Here is a 27,380-nt window from a genome sequence, read left to right on the forward strand (position 1 = left end):
CTCTCACTTAGAGCGAACGCGTCCCCCAGTTACATTCTCTCAAAGGCGTCTGCTTGGGTTACGGCAGTAGTCAGGGACAACTCATTCGGTTTTATTCCGTATACTCTCCTCTGTAATAAGCTGTCGAATGAATGCGACCTCCGTGTGGAAGGACGTCAGTTACGTTCGCGTGTTTGGAAAACTGTCTATCTAGAAGCAAGTGCCCTTGGGAATCTTGCCACGGTTGCAGTGTGTGTGTGTGTGTGTGTGTGTGTGTGTGTGTGTGTTAATTTGGGATGATATAGATACAGAGGCAGACGCTCCAGTGTGTTGCGGTGGAGGTCGTCTCTTTCTCTCCTGCCTCAGCGTTCGTCTCGTCTCGTTAAAGCCCCAATGGAAATCAAACTGTCCTGTCCCTCTTCCCTCTTCCCTCTTTTTTTTCCTCCTTCTTCTTCTTTTTTTCTCCTCCCCTCCTCTCGCCCTCAAGAGAAAAATTAGACAAGGGTAGAGAGTTCAGAGGGAGGGACTGTGTGCCAGGCACTGCAGGGAATGTGTCAGAGTGTGTGTGTGTGTGTTTGTGTAAGCGTGTGGTTTGAAGAATCGACCGCGTTTCGAAAAACAAACACTACAGGAAGCACTTCTTTCTCCATTCTTCTCACAAGCTCTCTCTGTCCCTTCTGTTCATCACTGTTCGCTAACAGGCATTTCAAACTGGACGTTTCCGGAACTTTCTGAGTGTGTTAGATCTTTGCGCTTTGGGAAAACATCTTGTGTGGATAGAATTGGTCTTTAGTGCTTTCACTCATCAGATCTATGCTTCTCTACCTTTGAGAGGGCAAGAAAAAAAAGAATAAAAAAGAAAAGAAAAATGAGCAGACTCGTTTTAAACATCTTGAATCTTTCAATGAAGAATTCTTTTAGATTGCTCACAGCCATAATGTTCTAAGTACATCACGTGACAGTATTTGGTACAGTCAATATTGTAACATAAATATATATATATTTAAAAACAAAAAAAAGAAACTAACTGTTGACAGAGACACATGGACAATACTGAAAGAATGTCTGTACACACATTTTTTGTGAAATTACAGAGTTACTTGATGTTAATCTTGATGTATCATTGACTTGAAAACCTTGTTTTTTTTTTTCTTTTTATGTACTTATGAAAATGTAAAAAAAAAAAAAAACTTGTATAATGTTAAGATGTCGTACACAGTGATTCTGTTTGGGGTTTCTCTGTTTTTGATCAAGGTTGCGTTTTCGTTTTTCCTCGTATCTGAACAAAAGCCATACGTACATTACAACCGAGAGCCCACCAGTGTCGGGCTGTGTGCGCCCAGCGCTGCGTGCATGACGGGCAAGTTATTAGCACCACGCTCCGGCTGGTCGCCGTTCGGTCGACCAGTTGTCCAGAAACCTTGACGTCTAAACTCTGGCTCCCCTCTTGTCTTTCTGAGCCTCCAGACGCGCGGTAGACTTCCACATTTCTGAAACATCTCACCCCCCCCCCCCCCCGGTCTCCCTTTTACCGTCTTAGTCTCCTCAAACATTATCTCTGAGGAGAATCGCCTCAGAGCAGCCTGGATTTAGATGTCGAGTACACTGTATGAAAAATGCACAGAGAAACGTGTCCATACGCTGGTCTTCTTAAGAACCACACGTCTCAAAGCTCTCTTCAACTCAGCACTCGGTATTGAATTGGCTAACTGAATTTGAACAACTTTGACTGGAGCCTAGTCTATTAGACACTGTACTCCTCTCATTTCTCCCTTACCACCACCACTGCTGAGAGACGATTAAACAAACAGTTGTTTATGTACTTTTTAAAGCCCTATTTGGTTACTGCCAAATAGATTTTGTGTTCATCTCACTGAACGTAAAGCACCAGGCAGAGAACGCTTTGCAAGCTGCCAGTGGTGTGGTGTCACCCTTGGATGGTGAGCAGCAAATTGCTCTGCAAAAAACTGATCTAGAGTCAGTTGTTGCCTTTTAGTGTCGTGATGAGTAATGACTTATTTGGACTAAGCGGAGCTGATCCTAGATTGATAAGGAAAGGAACTTACTGTGTGACTGATCATAGTCCTTGTTTCCAGCAGAAACACTGAGTGAACTCCATGTCCCGTCACCCGTCAACACCTCCCCCTTTTTACGAAATCTCTTTCCGCTTCGGTCGTCGGTCGTTCGGTTCTCTGTACTAGACATGTTCTAATAAACATGGTAGTTTGAATATCTTCTGTGAAGCTGTTTTGTTCTGTTTTGTTTCACCTTGTACTGCACTGTGTCTAAACGTAACAATCACGTTGCTTCAGACCGTCCTGCAACGTTTGGTGTTCCGATCCTTTCTGACCAATATGACTTCCTTGCCAAATATTTGTTGTACCGTTATTAATGTGTGTACTGTGTACTGTCAAATAAAACCAATACATTCAACCCAAAACCAAAGGAATCTTCATTCTCAAGGTTGAATATGATTGATAGTATAGAGTATAGTATATTGATAGTATAGTATAGATGGCATAGAGGAGAATGGATTTTTTTTTGTATGAAGAAATGCATGACATCAGAATCCCTTTGGATCACTAAGTTAAACAGGAAAAGAAATTTATTTGGTGAAAGACAATTTTGAAAATAAAGCAGAGGTAATCAAATATGATTTTTCATATTATCAGGGTTATGACAGGGTCGAGTGACCTCATTCATAAATCAGTGACTCTAATAATGACGATATCGTCTTTCTCGCTCACTCTTTTTTAAACATTAATTGCACAAGTTTCAGAGTCCAATTCCTCCACCACCTAAATCAGATGTTAGTAAAGTTCTGCTTCCCAGTCGTCCCAGTCATCCACAGTGTTCACTCCACAACGACTGGCCAGAGCTCCCAGTGATGCTTCGCCAGACTCCCAGTCCTCTTCACCGTCCTTTCTCTCATCTTCCTCTTCCTCATCCTCTTCCTCATCCTCATCCACAGCCAGGACGACAGCGTCTCCATCAGCCGTCAGTTGGACCCGTGTCTCCTCCCTCAGACCCTCTCTAAGGCTCTGGACCGTCCCACACAGAGCACTCACTCTGGGGCAGGACCATACGCTCTCCAGGGGCACACAGATGGAACTACCCTGCCTGTAGGGCATCTGCGCCTCTCCTGTACCATCCTGCTCGTTCCGCCCCGTTTCTGCCCCGTCTCCGAGGCGTTCCCCCACGTTGCCGTCGGCGCGGGGTAAACCCCGCTCTCTGTCTCGCCAAAGCTTTTTCAGAAACTCCGCCCGGTAAAGCACCTCATTCACCAAGGTTCTCTGGAAGATGTTGTTATCATACAGACTGGGATAAACCACTCTGTACATCTAAGGGGGGGTGGGGCAAAATGAGAAAAAGGGGACACGAAATGACAATATTAAAAGTGACAAAAGTTAAACACACCAGTCACAAATCAATACATGTCAAGATGTGTCACAGTCTACAATACAACTCTTGAGTGTAGAAGGCACCCTTGTGCTAAACGGCTGCACTGGTAAATAATGATTAAAAAAACCACACACACACATTTAACCTGTGCTATATGATCTGTTGGGCCATGACTGTCTCCACTGTTATTCGAGTCTAAAACATGCTGAGGACAATGGAACTGAATTCAAGAGTCAAGTAGCTACATGTTTTTACCAGTCTATAGACAGACGGCTCCACATCTGTGTTCCTTCTGGTCAATGCTTCTCTTCCCAAGACAGTTGGGCTGTGTTTGTGGAACACACCAATCTGACAACAGAAGCCAACATCCATCTCTTGGTCGGGGGGCTCTCCTAACCCTGTGAACTCCACTGAGTAGCCATACTCCCAACAAACACCGTAGGCCCTAGGAAATGAGGAGAGCTGCGGTTTACAGTTGAGTAAAAACGTCCGAAATTGGGTGTACACAAGTATTTAAAAGCTGCATTCCGAACTTACGTCAGTACCGTGTACCATACGTTAAACAAACATACCACGCTCTAAACTCCGCTCTCGTCCACTCAAATTTGTGGTCGACGTGTCTGAACCCCGTCAGGCCGGGGAGCAAGGGGTTAAACTCTGCGTTAGGGGTGCTGACAACCACTGTGACTGGTGCCATGTATCCAAAAACAACCTCTGAAAACGTGTCCACTTCGGCTAACTGCAGGTGCTCAATGCTTCAAGGCAAGAACAGAAGGTCTCGTCATTGATTTTACTCTAAAAATAGCTTACTGCGGTCACTGCCAGAGTGCCACCACCCGAATCAAACAGAATATATATTAGACTGCCCAGAGTTAGGTAAAGTTTAAGGGGGAGGGGCGGGAAATGTCATTCGTTTGTATTTTTTAACTCACAGTTCGATGCATGTGACAAGATCAAACCCTCTAGTGCACGGTTCTCTCTCCATCACGGAGCCGTGGTATAGTTCCACTGTGAGGGGTCGGTTGCCAGGTTGCAGGTAGTCACTGACGAGCGGTGCTAGTGCACGCCTGCTATTACAATATATGAAAGGCCTATTTAGAAGTTTGCTTAAACCCAGCTCTATTACATTTAGACAATACGTGTTTTGTGTAGAGTTGAAAAAAAGCACCATGCCCTTTATCTGTTGGCTACATTATTAGTTTGCTGCAGTGATTCTAAAGCTAAAGTGGCTGACCTCTCTCCAGGTGACTTTTTCATTAGCGGAGGCAAAGCGGAAATTGAGCTGCCAAGTAAGGTTTATCGCACTGCATTGACTACGCGAATTTCAAAATGTGCTGATATCTTAAGGCATCGACTGTATAGCCTGACTTCTGGTAGCCATCACTAACAAGTTAGCCGAGGTGAGCGAACAGTGGTTGATTAGACTTGACAGACTCGGCCTTCGCTAGCTTTGCAAGAACGCATGTGTCTGTCTGATGTCAGAAAAGTAAGAATGGCAAAAGGTTACACATCATAACCTCATATGTACTGGTAAAACGAAAGGATTTTTATCTAATGTTATCAAGTGAAGAAAAACCCGACATTTTCTCGCGAATGACGTTGCAGTCGATATCGACTCCTACAAGCAACTCTGCCCCGTGGCGGAGAAATTTTAGCCTCTTAAGCAGTCTGCAGTCACCACATCCAAGATCCATGACCTGTAAAAATACGAGGGAAAAAAGCCACTGAAAGTCCAAATATATGCTTAGCCCAGTGAGTGTCAACAAGCTTCAACAAAGCATTACGTTGAGTTTGTGCTGGAGTAACATGCCAGTTGGTATAACGGCGATGCCGAACGTTCAAGCTAATTTACGTAAAATGGTTTTATACAGGCTAACTTACCGATTTGGGTTTGGTCTTTTCAACCATATCAATAACAAGCTGATCTCGCTGCTTATATAGTGATGGAGTGAAGATCCTATTCATTTGTCCGTCCATCGATTAGTGGCAATTTTTAATTTTACGTAGGTGTTTAGGGAGTTCAAAGCAATGTTTGAAAAATCTGCGTTCGCGTCGAGAATTTCTCCCCCCTCTGCACAAAACCTGGACTGCACTCACCCGAGATAGCCAGTCTATTGCCTAGTTTCCGCGACAAATCATATATTGCCTCTTGAACAAATCTGTATTAAAATAGAAAATGTCTATTTAGAATGCGGTTTAGACCAGAGTTGGGTACGAAGGCCCTATTACTCGGGCAGTTTATTGTGCCTAAGTTACTAGGTTCCTCTGAGCCCTTTGGCAAGATAGCCTAATAATTCCTGTTCTCCGTTTGTACAAAGTCCGTATAACCCAGTTCAGCTCTTTTCATAGTGATACCGTAGACATTGTTCATATATCAGAGCTAGAGATATAGAGCTTAGAGTAGGCTTCCAGTCCCTAAATAAGTCTTTAGACATATTTCCACAGGAATGTGGAAAGTTCTGTTGAAATAAAACAACAAAAAATGGTAATATCAAAGAACAGCTTTTGTAATTAACTTGATATGGAATGAGGACAGATCAAAAAGAAAAACCTTTTTAATATTATTCCAGATAAACCGTTTATATGTTCACAGTTGGGAGGAAAAACCACAATGGAGAACAGGTTGACTGATGAAATTACTCAAGGTGTTTCACCACGGCGTTTAAGTTCTGGGTCACGCTGGTGATTACGGTTCAAACACCCCACATGCTGCGATTCTGCATTCTTGTTTGGGTCTTTCATTATAGGTTGGCACCTCCTCCAATCTCTTCAAGACCTCTGAGCCTTCGGCCACTTGTCTAGGGGGCAAGAAACATTCAACCAAAAATTACACCAAAGCAGAACATTTCTGTGTGTATTAGTCTGTTACAGCATTTTTGTTGTTGTTGTTGTTTGTTTTCTTTTGTATGCAGGAAAAAATGACCAAAAACTAAAAATCTACGAGTTAACTGAGAGTCCGCCTGCGGTTCTGACGACCACAGTGTTAAAGGTTCCAGTGGAACATACAGTGTTAAGATGTTGATCATACAGTAGTAAAGAGATATTAATCATTACAGTGGTAAGGATACTGGCAAACTCTCAGGAGGCACTGTGGGACACTTACCCAAACGCCACGAATTTTCTGTCCATCCACAGAGCGGGCTGCAGGGTGATATAGAACTGAGAACTGTTGCTGTGGCAACCTTGGTTGGCCATCCCCAGAATCCCCCTCTTGGTGTGTGACACGGCAAAGCTCTCATCTGGAGCACGGACCGCGGCACCATTTACACCACTTGTAGCATAAAACTGACTGTATGATTGACTGTGACATGTCAGACAAAGAAGATGTCTTACTGTTTAAATTGTACCTTCAAATGTTGGCCCGTAAATAGATTCTCCGCCGTTGCCTTTCCCTGCAGGAGAAATATCTGCAACAGAGAATGGGAGCATATAACCATACATACATACAAACACACATACATATATATAAAGATGTGCACAAACAAGTGATTTTTTCAGTTAAACCACCAGAGAAGAATAAAAAGACAGAACAGGATTCCTTAACGATAGGAGACAATACATGTGCTCGCTCTCTCTCTCTCTCTCTCTCTCTCTCTCTCTCTCTCTTTCTTTTGTGTGTGTATACCTCCTCCCTGTATCCAGCCGTTAGGTACCACTCTGTGGAATACGGATCCTTTATAGCACAGCATAAGACCAGTCTGAGACAGACCCGCCTCTCCTGTGCACAGAGCCTGGAAGTTTTTACTTGTCTTCGGACAGAGATCTGTGAACAGCTGAGGAAATACACACATACAATTTCAGCGTATTCTGACGAACTCGATTAAAGGCCAGCAGAATAATCTGAACACATACTCAACTTCTTCCAATGCTTTTACTTTCATAGAATAACGATTTAAAAAAAAAAAAAAATCTCATTACCTCAAACAGTAGTCGGCCAGCTGCTTCTCCTCTAATTTCGATATCCATATAAACAAATGTGTGCTGGAGGGGAGAGATCGCCACTTTCATATAGAGGTTGACATGGAATATTGTTAACATATCTTGCTTACGTCATGTGCTGAATCGCATGAACTTGTAATTGATGAGTTCGGCTCGGAAATAGACCTACTCCTGTGCTTTGCAGGTGTTTTGCATAATCGTCCACTGCAAGGGCCAGATACAGCGCGTGCGGTCGGTGGAAAGTGAACTCCCATTGTTTCTCTGCCCAGCTCGAGAGCGCTCTCTCGTCGCCGAGCAAACGACCATTAACGAAACACATCAGGGACCCGGTATACTGCCAAACCTCTCCTTTCAGCTCCTTTAAGATGAAGCAAAGCCCACCAGTTTATCGAAACGAGTAACTTTTAAGAATTAAGCCTCGCACCAGCTCACTTCTGATTGATGTTGGGACGTGTGTTAGTTTGTTGAGATTAATTTCTGTAATATTTTGTTTGTTTGGCTACCGCACGTGCGCATTGTATAATATCACCTACCCTCTTTTGACTTGTTAGATAGACCTGCCATTCACATTCAAGCAGTGGACGAATTATAGGATCCAAAAATGACTTTGGAAACCTCAGTTTCAACCCCTGCGGTGATATAGGACATGATAGTTAGCCAGCAGTTAGTTCACTCAACCGAGAATTTAACCTCATGACATTACTCAGATAACAAATAACAGTAATAATAATGGTTATGATTTACCCCAGCAATGCCTTTGGCAATTTGAAAATTGTACTCTTTCACCAGTCCGACGATCTTTATTTGTTCTTTCGAAGCCATACCATACAGGCTCTTCGCATTTACGAACTAAGCCGAATGCTGGTATAAACAAGCTACCGTCCCCATGGTAACCGAGCACACTGGCGCTAGAATATGACGTTGGGACTTCTTGTGGAAAAAAAGAGGTTTGTGTTGTCATGGACACTTCGTTTTTTATGTTACAATACATGGATTCGTGCCCTCCAAATTTAGTTTATCGTTAATCTCACTGCATGAGAAAGAAAAGCAAACAATTAAATGAGATGGAAAACACAAGAGGCATCTCAGACTGATGATTTATTTAGACTTTGAGCAAAATCATACAACTTAAACATAAAGTTACAAACTATTTGTACTCGTATGTATGTATTTGTACTGTTCTGAAGTAAGAAGACAAAGCTATTACTGTTTAAAAGAAATCCTTGTTACCACTTTTAACTTGATCTCTAACCAAAGCCAGTTAGTAGTGGTGATGTTAACTCCCTCCTAGTTGTAAGAGGCCTGAAGCAGTTTTGGTTGACTCCTCCAGTGCCAGAAACCTCTTCAGCTTGGGCTCAAAGTCTGTGGGCCGGTCAGGGGGAGGTTTGTACTTGCGCGTCATGTTTGATCCCAGGTAGGGAATGAGTTCACAGATCTCCTCAAACTGAGCCAGCCTCTTCTTGTACTTCTGACGGATGTAGTCTGGGTTCTTGGGGTTGAAGGCTGAGAGGGAAAAATTGTTTTCAGTTAAAAAAGAAAAAAAAATAAACTAGCTCCATTTACCTATCTATGATGTCGCAATTGTTAACTATTCTTTTCTTTTTTCTTTTTCTTTTTTTTTTTGGTTGTGCATGTAAAAGTCTGTAGCTTAAGCTGAACCAGTTGCCCAGTACATGACTGGTCAACAGGACTTTCCTACTCACCAGCCCTTCATTGCTCCACTAATGCAAATGCCTTTAACACAATGCAATGATTTTAATGAACCTGGCATAAAAACAAGACATTCGAAGCAAGCCACAGCTTTTCCTCCAGACAGATCCGGTACAGGGTGTGAAGTCACATCACAGGTTTAAAGCGGTGAGAGTCAGGACCGTGTACCTTTCAGGTGGAAGGCCAGGTACAGCAGGGCTGATCGTTTCACACTCAGGTAGGGGAACTTTGGCTTAAGGCAGCCCACCGCAGTCATGGCTTTGATAATAGCTTTCGCCATACCCTTGTCGAGGGCACACAGACAAACACACAGGCAAATAAAACAGACATACAGTATCTCATGAGATCAGATTTCAATAAAGAAAGAGATCAGATTTCAATAAAGAAAGATTCCAGGGCACACAGACAAACACACACACAGGCAAATAAAACAGACATACAGTATCTGAGATTTGATTTCAATAAAGAAAGAATCAAAGGCACACAGACAAACACAAACAGGCAAATAAAACAGACCTATCTCATAAGATCAGATTTTAATTTAAAAAAAAAAAAAAAGATTCTATAATATGTTCATATTTTTTGATGGACATGGGAAAGAATATTCTAGGACTTGAATAGGGAGCACTGGGGTAGGGGAAATGCTTTGACTCTAATACTCCACTGTATTATCGATGTATCCCCCACCTGTTCCATGTAGCCCAGCATTGGTAAAGATGTAAGCTGGACCGGCTCTCCCATTGGTGGGAGCTTGTGCGGCAGTGTCTGGTCCCAGTATGTCTCTGGAGATCTGCGACCAGTCAAACAAATGGGCACCTTATTTGGAAGGCAAAGGCTGGAGGCTATGCTGCTGACTAATGAGGCTCTTCTCCAGTTTCCAGGCGATGATGTAACCTCACTTCACCGCGTCCATTATTACACCCTGTCTGTGTGTGTTTTGTTTTGCTTTGTTTTATTTTGTTTTGTTTTCACACAGGGATAATGCAATACATCTGAAACCTCACCTCAGAAACTTTTCCTGCTTCTCCTCCGTCTCAAAGATGTAGATTCTCTCTCGGTATTCGGCCGCGTACGTGGTGTTTCCGCGCACCAGGGCCTCGTACCTTTTTTTTATTATAGCAAAAAAAACAAAAAACAGAAAATCATATTGGATATGTCTGAGTCACGCTCTATGAGAAAACAGGAGCAGTTTTGAGAATACTGTCTGCTTTTAAGGGCATTACCCACTTTCCCATACACTCTCTCAAAATCTCTACAGCCTAGAAACTCTTTGCTAAAGTTAGAAAGCAAGGTCCTAACAGCCGAAGGCTTCTGTTTTTGGTTTTTCGATCTTTATTTTCCAAGGGTTTGAAGTTTTGGCCGCCGTACCTCTGCTGGCCGTCCAGGTACGTGACGGGACAGTAGCCCTTCATCTCCACCTGCTGCGGGAAACGGCTCTTCACCTGGGCCTCACTCAGTTTCCGTGGCAACAGGTGAGGAGGGGGCAGCGGACAGGGGCAGCCAGGAATCACGAATCGCTCTGGAGACTCTAAGAACCTCTGTCAGGGCACATCAGAATGAATAGATAGAATACCAAACAGATGCATGGGCAGAGGGAGGGAGGGATGGATGGATGGATGGATGGAGAAGTGTTCAAGCACTCACTTTTTACAGATACTTACACCAGTAAATGTGTATTGTGTGTATGGTAACCATGTGACTAATCTATGATTCTGTATACACCACATGACAGAGGGACTGACAGTACAACAGGTTCTTATCTGTTCTACAGATGTCTTGTGTCTTATCTACAGTGTGTTCAGGATTGTGCCTGTGAGCAGTGGCTTTGAGAATCTTTGTGTTATCTTCTGTCTGGTGACCTGTGTTTTAATGTTACAGGCTTCTGCCTTAAGGTATTTGTGTTAAGTCTATGCTATGAAGAATGCCAGCCTGATATTTCATCATCCAGCATTAAGGCAAAGTAAAAGGGGACAGTTTCCTTCCACCCATTATCCTTATTCAAATCTGTAACTCTGGATAAGGCTGTATTGGGTTCTACTATCACAACACACGTTTCCTTACCTCCAGATATTCTCTGGAAGTCATTTTGTAGTAGTGACCTCTGAACTCTGCGGCAAGCTCCAGAGTGGTGTGATGGGAACAGTCCACCAGGTGGCGATGTAGTGCCAGGCTTACAGGACAGTAGTGGCCAAACTCACCCAGGCGAGACTGGAGCTCCTGGGGTGTGATACACAGACGGTAGATGCTGGCGGCCTGACCTGCCGGGAGGGGGGGAACAGAGAAAGAAAAGGCTCAGAATGGAACCTCAGTATTTTTGAGGTTATTCTTCACAGGGTTTGTAGTATATGTGTGTGTGTGTGTGTGTGTGTGTGTGTGTGTACCCGCGCGTAATTATTGGGGTTTCTTATTTTTTTACAGTGTTCTCTCACCACTGCGGATTCTCTCCAGGTAGGTGTTGATGTGCCTCATGCTGACATTGGCTTCCTCTAGAACCCGGTTCCACACCCACCACTTGCTCTTGTCAGCGGCGACGGGAACCCAGTTATCGTACTGCTGTCGGAAGTGCAGCCGCACGGCTTCCGCCTCGCGCTTAAAACACGACGTCTTAACGTTCAGGATGTGAGGGCTGTCATGGACCGGGTATGGTCTGTCAGAGAAGGGAACGAAGCTGACCTGAGATCAGTGGTTCTTCATCCTTAGGCATCATAAGCTTTAGCTGAGAGAAGCTATGTGACGTTGCAGGTATTTGTAGTGAACCGTTTAGTATTCTACAGGACCAAGGGCTTAATGTAATATACAAAACCTACACTCCAGGTTTTGATATAATTTTCACATTGGACGAATGCATACAATGAATAAATTACATTTTTTGTTGTTATGCCAGTCACAGAGTGCATTAAAAACAGCTCTATGTTCCTGTTTATTTAATAAGCTCAGAATTATTGAACTAGCATGTCACTTTGGCAAAGCACAAGCAGTCCTTTGCTGTTACTGAGGAAATGAATGTTTTGCATTTCTTTTCCTTTGTTCCATGCTGCACCCCCCACCCCCCAAAAAAAAGATCCCACACTTAATCAGGATCCCTAAACATCTGTACATACCAAAAGATGTGTTTTGTATACTGTAACACTCCTAGTTGAGAGTCCAGGGAATTGTATCTTCAACAATAGCCTAGTTTTTATTTTTTTTTTTAAAAAAAAAAGGAGTTTAACTCATCTGAGACTAGACTGAGGAGAAACTGTAATGGTTCTGAGATGAGAGTATGTCTAGACTGAGGGGAAACTGTAACAGTTCTGAGGTGAGAGTATGTCTAGACTGAGGGGAAACTGTAACAGTTCTGAGGTGAGAGTATGTCTAGACTGAGGGGAACCTGTAATGGTTCTGAGGTGAGAGTATGTCTAGACTGAGGGGAACCTGTAATGGTTCTGAGGTGAGAGTATGTCTAGACTGAGGGGAACCTGTAACAGTTCTGAGGTGAGAGTATGTCTAGACTGAGGGGAACCTGTAACGGTTCTCAGGTGAGAGTATGTCTAGACTGAGGAGAAACTGTAACAGTTCTGAGGTGAGAGTATGTCTAGACTGAGGAGAAACTGTAACAGTTCTGAGGTGAGAGTATGTCTAGACTGAGGAGAAACTGTAACGGTTCTGAGGTGAGAGTATGTCTAGACTGAGGAGAAACTAACAGTTCTGAGGTGAGAGTATGTGTAGACTGAGGGGAAACTGTAACAGTTCTCAGGTGAGAGTATGTCTAGACTGAGGAGAAACTGTAACGGTTCTGAGGTGAGAGTATGTCTAGACTGAGGGGAAACTGTAACAGTTCTGAGGTGAGAGTATGTCTAGACTGAGGAGAAACTGTAACGGTTCTCAGGTGAGAGTATGTCTAGACTGAGGAGAAACTGTAACGGTTCTGAGGTGAGAGTATGTCTAGACTGAGGAGAAACTAACAGTTCTGAGGTGAGAGTATGTCTAGACTGAGGGGAAACTGTAACAGTTCTCAGGTGAGAGTATGTCTAGACTGAGGAGAAACTGTAACGGTTCTGAGGTGAGAGTATGTCTAGACTGAGGAGAAACTAACAGTTCTGAGGTGAGAGTATGTCTAGACTGAGGAGAAACTGTAACGGTTCTGAGGTGAGAGTATGTCTAGACTGAGGAGAAACTGTAACGGTTCTCAGGTGAGAGTATGTCTAGACTGAGGAGAAACTAACAGTTCTGAGGTGAGAGTATGTCTAGACTGAGGGGAAACTGTAACAGTTCTCAGGTGAGAGTATGTCTAGACTGAGGAGAAACTGTAACGGTTCTGAGGTGAGAGTATGTCTAGACTGAGGAGAAACTAACAGTTCTCAGGTGAGAGTATGTCTAGACTGAGGAGAAACTAACAGTTCTGAGGTGAGAGTATGTCTAGACTGAGGAGAAACTAACAGTTCTGAGGTGAGAGTATGTCTAGACTGAGGGGAACCTGTAACGGTTCTCAGGTGAGAGTATGTCTAGACTGAGGAGAAACTGTAACAGTTCTGAGGTGAGAGTATGTCTAGACTGAGGAGAAACTGTAACAGTTCTGAGGTGAGAGTATGTCTAGACTGAGGAGAAACTGTAACGGTTCTGAGGTGAGAGTATGTCTAGACTGAGGAGAAACTGTAACGGTTCTGAGGTGAGAGTATGTCTAGACTGAGGAGAAACTAACAGTTCTCAGGTGAGAGTATGTCTAGACTGAGGAGAAACTAACAGTTCTGAGGTGAGAGTATGTCTAGACTGAGGGGAACCTGTAACGGTTCTGAGGTGAGAGTACGTCTAGACTGAGGGGAAACTGTAACAGTTCTGAGGTGAGAGTATGTCTAGACTGAGGGGAAACTGTAACAGTTCTGAGGTGAGAGTATGTCTAGACTGAGGAGAAACTGTAACAGTTCTCAGGTGAGAGTATGTCTAGACTGAGGGGAACCTGTAACGGTTCTGAGGTGAGAGTATGTCTAGACTGAGGAGAAACTAACAGTTCTGAGGTGAGAGTATGTCTAGACTGAGGAGAAACTAACAGTTCTGAGGTGAGAGTATGTCTAGACTGAGGGGAACCTGTAACGGTTCTGAGGTGAGAGTATGTCTAGACTGAGGGGAAACTGTAACAGTTCTGAGGTGAGAGTACGTCTAGACTGAGGGGAAACTGTAACAGTTCTGAGGTGAGAGTATGTCTAGACTGAGGAGAAACTGTAATGGTTCTGAGGTGAGAGTGTGTCTAGCGGTCAGTGTGTTAAATCACGCAGTCAAAGTCGCTCAGTCGAGTCGCCGTCTCCCAATGCAGTTTTCCAGGTTTAAAAAAGGGCCCGTGTCTGGTGCTGACCTGACCTGTTCTCTTTCCTCTTGTCTCTGCAGCCCCTCTTCAGGATCTCCACTGTCTCTAACTGCAGCTCCATCACTCTCACGGGAATGATACTGTGAAACTCCATCAGCTCCGCCTGTCGTTTCGTCATGGGGAAACCGTCCAATATAAACCTGAAGGAAGGATCAGAAAAAATCGCACATGCGTGCACACACACGCACACACACACACACACACGCACACACACACACACACACAAGCCAGAGTTTCCAAGTTTAAACGTGGTTTTTACTAGTAGCACTTCCCTACTTTGGCCGTTTGTACTGACATGCTGCTTTAGTGCAATCAATATCCACTAAGACTGATAGTGACCAAATTCTTTTTGCACCTCTCTCTCCTGTCTTCATCATTCTTCACAGATTAGCTGCAGATAAGGGTGAGCGGCGTCGGAGAGAGAGAGAGAGAGAGAGTTCCTTACCCGCGGGTGGTGCACACCAGATCCATGAGGGCCACGTCCAGGCACTGGACGACCAGTTCGTCAGGCACGTTCAGGCCCTGGTTCAGGTGTCTCAGGATCTGGGCCGCCAGCTCCGTTCTGCCCTGTCGGCTCAGCACCATACGCATGGCGTTGCCCACAGACAGACGTGCCAGGCCGTATTCACGAGCAAACATCTGTGCCACTGCGCATACACACAAACAGTGTCTGTGTGTCAGAATAGACAAGAGAGGCCAAAGAAAAGTTGTGGATGCATATAAAAATAAAATCTATAATTTTACATTAGAGAAAGAGACACTGTTTAAAAAATAAATAAATAAAAAACGGAAAGAAGACTTTTGGTCTGGTTTTGGAAGCGACACCATTTGACGACTCTGGACAACAGTCTGACAGAGACAGTGTTGACTGCTGCAGCGTCTCGTGTGCTCTCTGGTGAGACAAGCCAGGTTTTGCCGTTTGAGAACGTGGATCCGTGCTGTGTTCTCTGACCTGTGGTCTTGCCGGATTTGGGCGGGCCGACGATGGCCAGTTTGATTGGCCGAGAGGGGTTGGGCTTCGGCTGGCGGAGGTATTTAAGTGGGTTCGTCATAAAGGTGTTGCGTGTCTCCTTGGAGGCGAAGAAGTAGATGAACTGTCGGAAGATGACGGGATAGCTGGGGTTGTCTGGACTCTGCATGGGCTGGATCAGATCCCCTTCTGTGTACTGTACACGCACACACACACACACACATATACACAAACACACACACACACACACATATACACAAACACACACACACACACACACACACGCACACATACACATACACACACACACACACACACACAAACATACACAAAAAAACACACACACAAACATACACACACACACACACACACACATACACGTGCATACACACAAACATACACAAAAAAAATACACACACACACACACACACACACATACACATACACGCACACACGTACACACGCATACACACACACGCAGATGCAGTTGATGTACAATTAACTCCACCAACTCTAAATTCCACTAATTAATTTATCGTAAAGTTTTCATGGATTCACTCTTTCCATTCGTACTTTTACTGGGAGCACTTTTCAGCAGCATAAGCCCAGCAGCCCCAATGGGAGTCATACAGAAGTCTTTCATCTGTGGGCGTGTGTATGTGTGTGTGTGTGTGTATGTGTGTGTGTATGCGTGTGTGGGTGTATGTGTGTGTGTGTGTGTGTGTGTGTGTGTGTGTGTATGCGTGTGTGGGTGTATGTGTGTGTGTGTGTTTTGGGCATGTTTTAACTAACCTTAACTGGATCCCAGCGTCCAAAGGCACTGTTGTATTTGTAGGAGTAGTAAAGTAGCTTCCGGGCAAGGGAGAAGTTGATTGGCAGGCAGCTCATGAACAGGGATTCCCTGTTCTCCAGCAGGGGCTTAACCTTCTGCATCAGCTGATAATGCACAATTCTTGCCTTACGACTCGCGGCGATTGTCAGGCGTGGAATCTGGTTATCTGCCAAAAGGTCCTGAGAAAAAAAAGAAAAAAAAGATCTCGTCAGTTGTTCTGAAGGGGATAAACCCACCAGTGCATGCATCTCTGTAATCTCTGTAAACAAAGTGAACAATTTACAACTGACCCCACCAACTACCAACTAATAGTCTCTCTTTTGATTTTTTTGATTTTTGAAAACCTTTTTTTTTTTTTTACAAGAGATTATTCTTCTGATCCTCCTCATTATTCTGCATACTGGCAGATGAAGCTCTCAAAACTCAAAAGTTCTTCCATGATCTTAAAGGACAAGCAGGTTTTCCATTATTTATTTTTATTTAATAGCTGTGTATTCATCTCAAAACAGCTCTGTTAACAGGGAATCCCGTGCATTGCATTAGTGATAATGGCTCATTTGAAAGATATTCCTGTTAAAATTCCTCTAGCACAGTGAAAACATATGAGGGCCAATCCATGGCCCCATTGACTCCAGCTGTTTCCAGGTAAAAAAAAAATCCTTGTTTGATTACTGAGATCAACCACTACATTCATTGTATGGCATAAAATCTCTTTATTTTAAAAAAAACCTTTATTATAAAGGTTTCTGTATGTTAAGAGCACAGTGGTGTTGGGGGGGGGGGGGGGGTAGCAAAAGGGAGTAAAACTGTCCCTCAAACACCTCCATGTCCCCTCTCCTGCCTCACGCTCTCTTACCAAGATCTTGGTGAGGTTGCTCTCGTCTGTCTCGAATCTGTCGCCGATCTCCATCTCCAGTCGCTCCATGGCGCTTTCCTCTGTCTCTTCATCCTCTGTGTCCTCGTCTTCCTCAGGCGGGAACTCCTCGAGGATGGTCGCCTCTAACTCCTCCTCCCAGTCTTGCTGCTCCTCTCCTGACTCCTCTTCGTCATGCTCCCTCTCCTTTGACGGGGAACGCACACACACACGCACACACACACACACACACACACACACACACACACACACACACACACACACAGAGACACAGATGTGTAACAAAATGCTGGAATGACTTTTCTAGGCTTTCCCAGTCAGGCTGTCTTACTGTGTTTACCTGCTGTGCGGCCATGTGTTCAGCTCTGAGTTGGGCTCTTCTCTGTGCAATAGCCTCTTCCTGCAGACAGACACAGACTCCCATTGCTTCAAAAACTCCCAGAAACCCCCGTTATTTCAACAAAACAAACAAAAACAAACAAACAAAAAAGAAAGCTGGAGAGAGAGTTCTAACCTTCAGCTTGCTTTTCATCCTCTAACCTACAGTATGAGCGTAGCATGACCTCTGACTGGGGTGTTTGGAGACCCCCGTTTATCACCTCACCCTCTGTTTTGTGCGAAGTTCCTTGAGCCTTCGCTGGATCTCTCTCTTTCGATCTCGTCTCTCCCGCCACCGAGACAGCCGCGGCGGCAACTGCCAGCTCACGATGTCCGTCACGTCCAGCGACATGACCACGACCACATCTGGGAACAGGTAATGATCCATGATGAACTGCACCTCTTCAGCATTGTAAGGAAACCCCTCAAGGATAAAACCTGTGGACCTTTGGAGAGAGAGAGGGAGAGAAAGAAAGAGAGAGAGAGAGAGAGAAAGAGAGAAAGAAAGACGAATATTTACGAGGTTTTCATTCAGTTCGTCCAGAGTGACTTGGAGTTATTGCCCTCTGTGTCAAAGGTCAGGTGTTCCTTAGGTGACTTTGGGGTTGTGAGCGCCCTGTCCAAGGGCATGTTGACAGTGGCCCATCAGGACTGGGGCTCAACTCCCCAGACATGCAGTTGCTAGGCCTCCTGTGTCGTTATTATGCCATTATCTAGAACCAAAGGTTCTTGTGCTGGACGGTTGAGTATGTGTGTAAATGTTTGTGCATTTACCTGTAAGGTTCTTTGTCCCAAAACTGTGGCAAAATCATCTCCATGATTTCCTGAGGCAGCGGCTCCCTGTCAGACAGATACGACTTTATGGCCTCCTCTTCATCAGTCAGCATGGGGTCCTACACCAACGCGCACGCACGCACACACACACACACACACACACACACACACACACGCAAATACATGTTCTATGTCTTTAAAACGTAACAACGTTTTGTTATTCTGTTGTTTCGTTACTCTGCCTATGCACACGGGTCACTTCAGGCTGCTGGAAGACTGAAGGGACTAATGAACAAAATGTCACACGCTTCTTTAAACAACGAGTGACCAGCGTGGTTTCAGTAACCCCTCTAATGTCCGTACCCACTCCCTGTTCTAATAACCCCGCGTTCATGGCCCGCTTTCTCCAGGCCAAAAGCATTAAAACACACGCGGTGTAATATGCTCCATTTTTAACACGGTAATGTCCATATGACTCTACGACCCCGCCCGCCGACCTTTGTGTTATCCGTAGGAATCCGTGAAGCTGTTTACCTCGCCTTGCTTGTCCTCCGTGCCAGTAGGTGTCGCCTGCAGCTCCTCGAGGGACTCCTCAGCGGGCTCATTGTCGTCTGAGTAGGGCACGCGGCTCTGCGTCTTAGCCACGATCATCTCCTGGAGAAGCTCACGGAACTGGACGTGAAACAGACCCAGCTGATCTGCCAGCCACCTGCCGTGCGTGGTCTTACCTGATCCCCGCACCCCCAGCAGCAAGACCCGCAACGCTGGGGCCTGGAGCAAAGGTAGAGCAAGACAGAGAGAGAGAGAGAGAGATAGAGAGAGACAGAGAGAGAGAGAGAGGGAGATAGAGAGAGACAGAGAGAGAGAGAGAGGGAGATAGAGAGAGACAGAGAGAGAGAGAGAGGGAGATAGAGAGAGACAGAGAGAGAGAGAGAGGGAGATAGAGAGAGACAGAGAGAGACAGAGAGAGAGAGAGAGGGAGATAGAGAGAGACAGAGAGAGAGAGGGAGATAGAGAGAGACAGAGAGAGAGAGAGGGAGATAGAGAGAGACAGAGAGAGACAGAGAGAGAGAGGGAGATAGAGAGAGACAGAGAGAGAGAGAGAGGGAGATAGAGAGAGACAGAGAGAGACAGAGAGAGAGAGGGAGATAGAGAGAGACAGAGAGAGACAGAGAGAGAGAGGGAGATAGAGAGAGACAGAGAGAGACAGAGAGAGAGAGGGAGATAGAGAGAGACAGAGAGAGAGAGAGAGGGAGATAGAGAGAGACAGAGACAGAGAGAGAGAGAGAGAGAGAGAGATAGAGTGGATTATATGTTTTTGCAAATGTAAGAATGGAGAAGAGAGCAAACTCTGGCACTGTTTTTTTTGTTTTGTTGTTTTGTTTTGTTTTGTTTTGTTTTGTTTTACCTTCAGTGGCTCCGTTTGTGAAACGTAAAGTTCTGGGTTCGTAATGAACTTGTCTCGTGCCTCCGGGCTGGAGAAACAGTAAGTCTTCTCACGGTACTTGGCTGCGTAGTCGTCCAAACAGGGCACCAGAGTGCCTCTCTCCTTCAGAACCACAGAGCAGAAATCCCTGCTGTCCCCTAGCATTTTCTTAGAGACGCTTTCCTCCTGTCGGGAACACATTCAGGTGACAGGGTTAAAAGAGTCACACGGTGTTTAAAGCGTGACTAAAACACTACGTTTCCCATGAGCCTTCAATCTCTGTTCACCTCGGCCTCGTGTTCCTCTTCCTCCTCAGCCTCCTCTGCTTTCAGTATATCCAGCAGGGCCTGATGATCCTCCTCTTCCTCATCCAGGTCTACGCCCGCCACCTCCCAACTCACATACTTTAAAGGCTCTAAGAGAGAGAGAAAGAGAGAGAGAAAGACAGACAGAATGGGTGTAATCTAAACATACATGTAACCATTTCTTGATACCTTTTTAGAGGACTTTGAAACATACACAGACACACACACACACACACACACACACTCCACTCACTTTCCATCTTGTGGATCATCTCCTGTAGAAGCTCATGCTGTGTTTTTTGGCCGATCTCCAGGATGCCGTAGCCTCGTGTGATGCAGGACTTCATACTCTCCCAGTCCAGGTCAAAGCGTTTGAGCTGCACCTTAAAGGTGTTCATCTCCGGCCCGTCCGGAAAGCCGGCCTGTCCCCAGTCTGCCGGTAACATAACCTCCGCTACCATACAACAACATGAACAACACCGTGGGCAAAAACACGATGCAGCATTAGGGCTGTTAAAACGTGATACAGCACTACGGCCGTTACACGAGTCATGGACACATGGGCACTGTATGCACATGCTTTGTAGTCATGGTGTTTGGTGAAGAGAGAAAGTAACAGAAGAGGGTTGTGAAAGAAGTGCGTTGGTTTCATACCTTCAGCTCGTTCTCTTTTTTCTTCATCAGAGTCTGGGGCTTTACGTTCATCCTCCTTCTCAGGCATGGCTGCGCCCTCTACAGGCCAAAAGGATATGACAGGTTTTATGACTATGACTAAATCTACCAAACAACAAGGGCATGGAAGACGCGATAACAGTGCTGTTTGGAATAAAAGGGAGACACGGCTGTTTAGGACCGTACCATTAGACTCCTCAGGCACTGGCTCCAGTTTGGATATGCTGTCAGTGGTTTTATAGCCCTCTGATGAGTCTCCAACACTCTGACTAAACATTTAACAAAAAAAAAAAACAAGCACTATAAACCGACACAGTTTTGTATTCCTCCATTTTGGCTCTTCATGGTAATGTTTCTCTGAGTTTCTAAATGATACCATAAAGCAAAGCTATTATGGTTGCATTACAGTGATAGTGGATGCGTTCCTAGGCCGAGTTGGCTCAGCTTAGTCTTTGCACCTCATTTCCAATGCACTGGTGTCAGTGAAACTTCAGTGTGAGCCAGCCATGTTGGCTCTACTCACAGGGATTCCTGGGCTTTTTCAGTTTTCTGTTTGTGCTCCTTTCGCAACCTCGTAAGCACTGCAGAATCTACCTGCTCTTTGTTCTTATGGTAGAGACGTCTCAGGACAGTCCTACCTGTAACAAACAGGAACAGGTCAACTGTCAAAGGTCAGGCTGTGTCAGAAAGACGGTTCTCCAGGGTTACATCACTGACATGCATAAACCCAGCACAAACGTCTTATATACAATACATGACTGCAGGATTTGTGAATCTCAAAGAACCTGATGTATCTCACAGACCTGTCTGTGGAATAAGTACTGATTGTGTTACACAGTGTCATAAAATTCTCATGAGATATAACCATGCTGGTGTGAAGTGGCGTTCGGTCTGTCTTAACAGACTTTACTTAAGTGTGTGGATGTGCGTGTCTGCCTGTGTATGGATGATTTAAGTTCTTGTGGCACTGTCTCTATGAGCATATAAATATCTGAGAAGTGAGAAATATCATGTCTCATGAGGACACTGGCCATAAGGGAAACTTTTTTTTTTTGGAACATGTTTTTATTGTTAATGTGAAATCTGTCAGGTTAGTCAGGGGTGGTCATTGTCAGTGTTAGGTTACACAGCTTTATTTACAATAAAGTATGAGCCAATAAGGAGTTCCCATTATAACATTAAGACAGAAGTCGTGGTGTGTGTGTGTGTGTGCGTGTGTGTGTGTGTGACACCAGCCATCTTACTCTCTTCCTCATTGTTCTTCAAACAGAACAGGATGTCTGGCATGATCCCTTCATATAATTCCTGCAATGTCGCCAACTCTGACTTGTTCCTGGGAAAGTTGTCCAGCACCCAGCCTCTTTTAAATTCCTTGTCTGCATCTTCCTCTTCGATCTGGAACATTCCACAGACAGTGGTAAATCACGTTATCTGTGTTTCACAGGATCACTGTTTCGTAGAGGTCGCAAAGCGCCACACAAACCTGTCTCAGGTGCTTTTCCAACGTCTCCATGTACAGGTCCGCAGGGGGCGGGATCTCTATCTGCCCTGCCTTCTTAAGCTCCTCATTGACAAGAGCCTGAACCTCTGGGTGATCCTCCGTCAGCTCTGTTACCACGGCAACAGCCTCAACATCAGGTTGATCCTCAGATGGCTCTGTTAAAATGACAACAGCCAAAGGTCACCTCTAAAGCCATGACCTCTAAAGCCATGACAACAGCCAAAGGTCACCTCTATTGCCGTGCGGCACAGAAAGTAAGCATGTATGTCGAGTGGACAGGGTCCCGGGCAAAAGTTGACCCCGATGTTACATTACATTACGATTCAGCAGAGGGAGAATCTTTGTAACTAAGAACAGTTTTAGTCTGCCATACTCCACAAAGTACCTTTAAGTTTGACCTCATGAGAGTCTAACACATTAGCTATCTCCTAATCTCCTCACTGACAGAACTGACTGTAAATCACTGCAATCAGTTATTGATATTACTGGTGTTATGATATGGGTGAACTGACTGGGTGATCATCCATCCATCCATCCATCCATGTCCTTATCCATCCATCAGTTAATGCTATACCAGCGTGAGCTTTATCAGACTCTTGCTGACATATTTCCTGACATTTGATTTCACATTTACTGGAAAGGAGAGGTTGACATTTCACTCTTTCAAGTGAATTATTTACGTCCATAGTTGTTTTTTTTTGTTTTTTTTCGTGGAGCGACTGACATGCAGCTCATACCCGAGTCAGCTCAGAGAGATTTTTCTGTCATCGCCCAGTGGGGGATCCTCACGGTGTATTAACTCTGAGCCTTTGGGCTTTTACACGGGCCAAACAAAAAAGAATACAAATACTAGGCACTGAGTTGTGGGCAGAGGGATCACCCGCTGAAAAATTACCTTGGGAAACAGACAATAAAACAATAACAGTGCGTGCTGGATACAGCCCCCTGGGCGTGTCGTTCTGGCGACTTTCTCACCTGGACTTTGATTGGCTTCGAGTTCCATTTTCATTTTGATCTTCTGTAGGGCGGAGGTTGTGGCCTCACGGCGGATGTTCTCCAGCCTCTCCTCCCTGGCCTTGGTCACCACTGGCTCCATCAGTTGCTCCATGTCCACCACCACTGCCCCATAGTGCTGGGCCAGCAGGCCGCTTAGACTGGTCTTCCCTGAGCACGCCGGGCCGATGATCGCCACCTTGCAGGGCGGCCGCGGCATTGGGGGCAGCAGGTACCGCCGCGGGTTCTCCACGAAAAGCTGGAGGGCCTCCTTAGATGAAAGCACGTAGAGCTTATCTAGGAACCTGGAAGAAACAAGCAAACCGGACAAAGCGAGGTTAAACATCTAAATCTGAGCTGTCCTCAACACATACACATTCCTCTCTCATGACATAGCTAGCTAGACAGACAGACTGACAGACAGAGAGAGAGAGACAGACAGACAGACAGACAGACAGACAGACACACAGACAGACAGATAGATAGATAGATAGATAGATAGATAGATAGACAGACAGACAGACAGACAGACAGACAGACAGACAGATAGACAGACAGATAGATAGATAGATAGATAGATAGATAGATAGATAGATAGATAGATCCAGTGCATGAGGTGTTATAGAGCTCTCTGTGGCATACTCTAATCTTTATAAACTCCTGAGCAGTTTGGGAATGCTTCATGAATGCTTAATGTAGTTGCCCTTCCTGTCAGCCTCACCCCATGGCAAATTCTGGTTTCCCCCTGATAATCTTTCCCGCTCTGAGGGCAACAGGGCAGGAAAGGCCCCAGCGACTCCTCCGCCAACGGAAACCTGGGGACACCATCTTATAGGAGGCCAGGGCCCGTAATACCTCATCCTGTGAATACACACAGACAGACAGTCAGTTTATCTCTGAGTCAGTTTATCTCTGAGTCAGTTTATCTTTGTGCGCTTGTGCAGTTGCAAGAGAAAGCAACAATCCATGGATTCAACAAAGGTTTCTAACCCAACCAATATAAGCCATCTACTCTGACTTGTACCTGTTTTATGTGTGTGTGTGTGTGTGTGTTTCATAAGTATTGTCTTACCGTGTTAATGTCATCAGGGATCTCTTCGTCCTCTGACTGCAGAAGGTGAACAGGTACAGCAGCACTCCTCACAGCCATGGACTCAAGACGAGACAGCACAGACTACACACACACACACACACACACACACACGCATACACACACACACACATGCATACACACACACACACACACACACACACATGCATATACATACACATGCATACACACACACACACAAAAACAGGTACAAGGCAGAGCGGTTAGTTTATATTCAAAGCTAAAATAATCTAAAACAAGATTATGAGTGACAGACAGATTGTCTACATTTCTGTTGTATACTGATAAAATACAGAGATTAAAAGAGGTTACTCACTGCAGTTAGCTCCTCAGGCTCCTTGTTCCCATCAAGTTCAAATAAGTACAATGGGTCATGATCCGCCATGTAGTCCTGTACACACACACACATTCACACACACGTAGATAAACACACACACACACACACACAAACTCAGAGGAGCACCTTTCATCGTGCTCTCAGTGAACATTTGGGGGAGTAACATCCATCCATTTTTACACAGAGGGATCTAAACTCCAAACTCTGCTTTGCACAGGTCCACTTGTCAACCTCATGGGCACAAAAGTCCTCACATTACAAACTTCACCCTCAGCTTTGGCTTTCCTGCAGTAAAGCACAACCCAGAGTGTGTAAAGGAAAATGATTTGTTTTGTTGGCGCTGCAGCTGAGAGAGAGTGAGAATGATTTTGGTCGGCAGTGTAAGACGTGTATTTTGAGTTGATTTACCTCCAGCGTTCTCAGAACAGTGTCTTTGTAGTGTGAGATCCTGCGTTCGACGTTTTCTGGTGAATTCTCACTCAGTCTCACGAGATGTGTCACCATATCTTTCTGTAGCTCTTTCTCTGGTATCTAACGATATTTAAAAAAAAAAAAAAAAAAAAAACTCCGATTGTTCTTTCGATCTTCTCATTCATGCTCATGGTTCTTTCTGTTTTTCATTCATTGGCTCATGTACTCTGCTGTCTCTCACCTTGGTCCATCCTATATGTTCCACTTATTATTTGTTCCCTAAATCTCTGGGTCTGATTTTACCTCCTCTTCTGATTCCTCTACGTTCTCGTTTTCTTCCTCTTCTTCTTCCTCCTCTTCATCACTTCTCCTCTTGGTGGCCTCCTTTTTAACCGGGTCCCACTGCTCCTTCAGAAAGACTCTACCAGTCTCTGCATGCTGACGCTGTCCTCCCAGCCTCTGGGTCAGGTCTCTGTCTGCACACTGCACACACACAAACACACAAACACCACAGACCCATCCACACAAGAGCACACACACACACACACACACACACACAAACACTCCATCAAAGAAGACCTAAGGGTATGCTGATTCAGATGAAGTTTTGGAGATAAAGTTTACATGCACCTTTATCTGAGGCGTCACACTAAGAGGTTTTAACACACTTTAAGAGCTTCTCTCCTAACCTTATTTTATGTTAAATCCTTGCCACAAACTGCCGACAGTGTATATTTCACTATAACTAAAATGGTCTCAAACTACTGAAATAAGAACGGGTTACGCATGATGTGAAGGAGAAAAAAGAAGGATGATATTCTGAATAGCAGTGGGTTTACCTTGATGTTTATGATGAAATCTGGATTCAGTCTGAGGTTTTTGATCAGTTCTATCTGCTCAGGAATCTTCAGACACTCCTCTGACATTGAGGGTAGGCCGCACAGAACATAGCCTGTTCCACGATGTCCCACAAAATCACAGACACGAGCAAGATATCAGAACCACACGGAACACAGGGTTTTTTGTTGTTTTTTTTTTCCTGTTGCCAGAGGAGACACAGGCTTGTCCTCTACACGCCAATACTCAGATCTCCCCTGTGGCGCCTCGCTCTGAGGTTTCTCTACACGACACACAGGACCATTTAAAACGAAACTACACCGACTTTAACACATTTCACCGCGCGGGTTGGGTATTTTCGATGAGGCTCTCGGGATGCGTACCGTAATGGTCCACCTCGGGAGAATGAAGTCGATCAAGAATCAGCTTCATCACTGTCTCCTCTGGAATGCTCTTGCCTTCATTCAGGATCTTCAAGAGCTGAGACAAGAAGGACGGCGTTAAACAAAAGCTAGAGACACCCACACGCCATCTCATAGAGACGGAAAGCCTGTTCTCAGGATAAAAGCAGCGAATAGTCAGAGCAAACAGCAATGAATGAATGAAGGGAGCAATGAATGAATGAATGAATGAATGAATGAATAGTTGATTTGGATAGAATCAAGTGTCTATAAGCTCTCCCTTCCTTTGGAATGGTTTACCTAAAGAAGTTAGAGAAGCAAACTCTCTCAATACCTTTAAAACACAACTAAAGACTTATCTATTTTCTCGAACTTATGCATGATATAATTTTGATTTGTCTTTGTTATAGACATGTAAAGCCCTTTGAGACTATAAATAGTGATATTGGGCTCTAAATAAATATTATTATTATTATTATTATTATTATTATTATTATTATTATAACTACAGTGTGCTCCACGAGCAGATGTACATATGGTGGAGTATGTAGAGACACTAGTGCAGCCGCACTAACCTCCAGGCCTTGGTCTGTCTCATTTTCAATGTGGCTCTTCAACAACTCTGTATCTGTGGGATGCAAATACATTCTCAGAACCAACCAATGGGGCCAGTTCATTTAAATGAGAACTAATGAATGACATCCAATCAACTTACCATCGATGAGGACACATCTCCAAGCAATGGCTAATCTTTTAGCCAGCATTGACTTTCCAACACCCTACGAATACCATCATAAAACAATCATAATTTACATGAAACAGTTTCAAGTAATCCATAGAAAGCAGCAACAACAGTTTTATTGGACTGACTACTTTAATAATCAGTGGCACGATGTAGTATACTACACTGATTTCTAACGCAGTCTCGTTCAAAACTGCTTAAGAGAAAAGGAGAAATCAATCTCTTAAAAATTTATCAGTAATTTCAAGTAATTTTGACACACACAGGAATTCTTCAGTCTTCAAGCTTGTCAAAACGGTATTAACAACTTACGGGTTTTCCGATAATTAAGAAACACGTCGGCTTGGCCAGCAGCATCTCTCTCTCAGCCTCATCTTCTATTAAGCTGTCAACGAAAGGTCTCACTGGTCGATCCTGGAGAATGTTAGATGCCATATCTTACTGA

General features: G+C 44.6%; 3 protein-coding genes across 3 annotated transcripts; all 3 read right to left on the reverse strand.

The window, feature by feature from the left end:
* Positions 1 to 2,738: 2,738 nt before the first annotated feature.
* On the reverse strand, positions 2,739 to 5,346 carry henmt1 (HEN methyltransferase 1). Its single transcript, XM_030772818.1, has 6 exons — positions 5,263 to 5,346; positions 4,963 to 5,078; positions 4,314 to 4,448; positions 3,954 to 4,136; positions 3,637 to 3,826; positions 2,739 to 3,320 (listed from the first exon to the last, which is right to left on the reverse strand). The coding sequence occupies exons 1-6, from the start codon at positions 5,344 to 5,346 to the stop codon at positions 2,790 to 2,792; spliced, it is 1,239 nt and encodes a 412-aa protein (XP_030628678.1). The 3' UTR covers positions 2,739 to 2,789.
* A 721-nt stretch (positions 5,347 to 6,067) lies between these two features.
* Positions 6,068 to 8,142, reverse strand: ppil6 (peptidylprolyl isomerase (cyclophilin)-like 6). Its single transcript, XM_030772922.1, has 8 exons — positions 8,065 to 8,142; positions 7,854 to 7,949; positions 7,490 to 7,678; positions 7,300 to 7,362; positions 7,007 to 7,154; positions 6,729 to 6,788; positions 6,485 to 6,620; positions 6,068 to 6,179 (listed from the first exon to the last, which is right to left on the reverse strand). The coding sequence occupies exons 1-8, from the start codon at positions 8,140 to 8,142 to the stop codon at positions 6,068 to 6,070; spliced, it is 882 nt and encodes a 293-aa protein (XP_030628782.1).
* Positions 8,143 to 8,596: 454 nt separating this feature from the next.
* ak9 (adenylate kinase 9) lies at positions 8,597 to 27,370 on the reverse strand. Its single transcript, XM_030770832.1, has 35 exons — positions 27,248 to 27,370; positions 26,909 to 26,972; positions 26,760 to 26,821; positions 26,176 to 26,263; positions 25,795 to 25,907; positions 25,259 to 25,438; positions 24,953 to 25,075; positions 24,524 to 24,598; positions 24,169 to 24,270; positions 23,818 to 23,957; positions 23,079 to 23,401; positions 22,086 to 22,258; positions 21,847 to 21,997; positions 21,126 to 21,240; positions 20,789 to 20,871; positions 20,585 to 20,662; positions 20,184 to 20,384; positions 19,913 to 20,040; positions 19,608 to 19,811; positions 18,734 to 18,970; positions 18,200 to 18,318; positions 17,652 to 17,871; positions 17,379 to 17,447; positions 17,030 to 17,233; positions 16,134 to 16,352; positions 15,324 to 15,537; positions 14,817 to 15,018; positions 14,365 to 14,511; positions 11,460 to 11,677; positions 11,092 to 11,288; positions 10,399 to 10,568; positions 10,035 to 10,133; positions 9,718 to 9,820; positions 9,199 to 9,313; positions 8,597 to 8,823 (listed from the first exon to the last, which is right to left on the reverse strand). Exons 1-35 carry the CDS (start codon positions 27,368 to 27,370, stop codon positions 8,597 to 8,599), a joined length of 5,286 nt encoding a protein of 1,761 aa, XP_030626692.1.
* Positions 27,371 to 27,380: the final 10 nt, after the last annotated feature.

Source organism: Chanos chanos, chromosome 4 (assembly GCF_902362185.1).
Source record: "Chanos chanos chromosome 4, fChaCha1.1, whole genome shotgun sequence".
Taxonomy (NCBI): domain Eukaryota; kingdom Metazoa; phylum Chordata; class Actinopteri; order Gonorynchiformes; family Chanidae; genus Chanos; species Chanos chanos.

Bases quoted from the DNA above. Each gene is read 5' to 3' on its own strand.
- henmt1 (XM_030772818.1), bottom strand. From the start codon at position 5,346: ATGAATAGGATCTTCACTCCATCACTATATAAGCAGCGAGATCAGCTT. The intron at 4,449-4,962 runs GTCGGGTTTTTC...TTGTAATAGCAG, and splicing joins AACGTCATTCGCGAGAAAAT to GCGTGCACTAGCACCGCTCG. The intron at 4,137-4,313 runs GTGAGTTAAAAA...CTTGCCTTGAAG, and splicing joins CTTGTCACATGCATCGAACT to CATTGAGCACCTGCAGTTAG.
- ak9 (XM_030770832.1), bottom strand. From the start codon at position 27,370: ATGGCATCTAACATTCTCCAGGATCGACCAGTGAGACCTTTCGTTGAC. The intron at 24,271-24,523 runs GTGAGTAACCTC...GTGTGTGTGTAG, and splicing joins AGCCTGAGGAGCTAACTGCA to TCTGTGCTGTCTCGTCTTGA. The intron at 8,824-9,198 runs GTACACGGTCCT...TTTCCCTCTCAG, and splicing joins CCTGGCCTTCCACCTGAAAG to CCTTCAACCCCAAGAACCCA.
- ppil6 (XM_030772922.1), bottom strand. From the start codon at position 8,142: ATGGCTTCGAAAGAACAAATAAAGATCGTCGGACTGGTGAAAGAGTAC. The intron at 6,789-7,006 runs GTATACACACAC...TCTCTGTTGCAG, and splicing joins CGGCTGGATACAGGGAGGAG to ATATTTCTCCTGCAGGGAAA. The intron at 6,180-6,484 runs GTAAGTGTCCCA...CTTGCCCCCTAG, and splicing joins AGAAAATTCGTGGCGTTTGG to ACAAGTGGCCGAAGGCTCAG.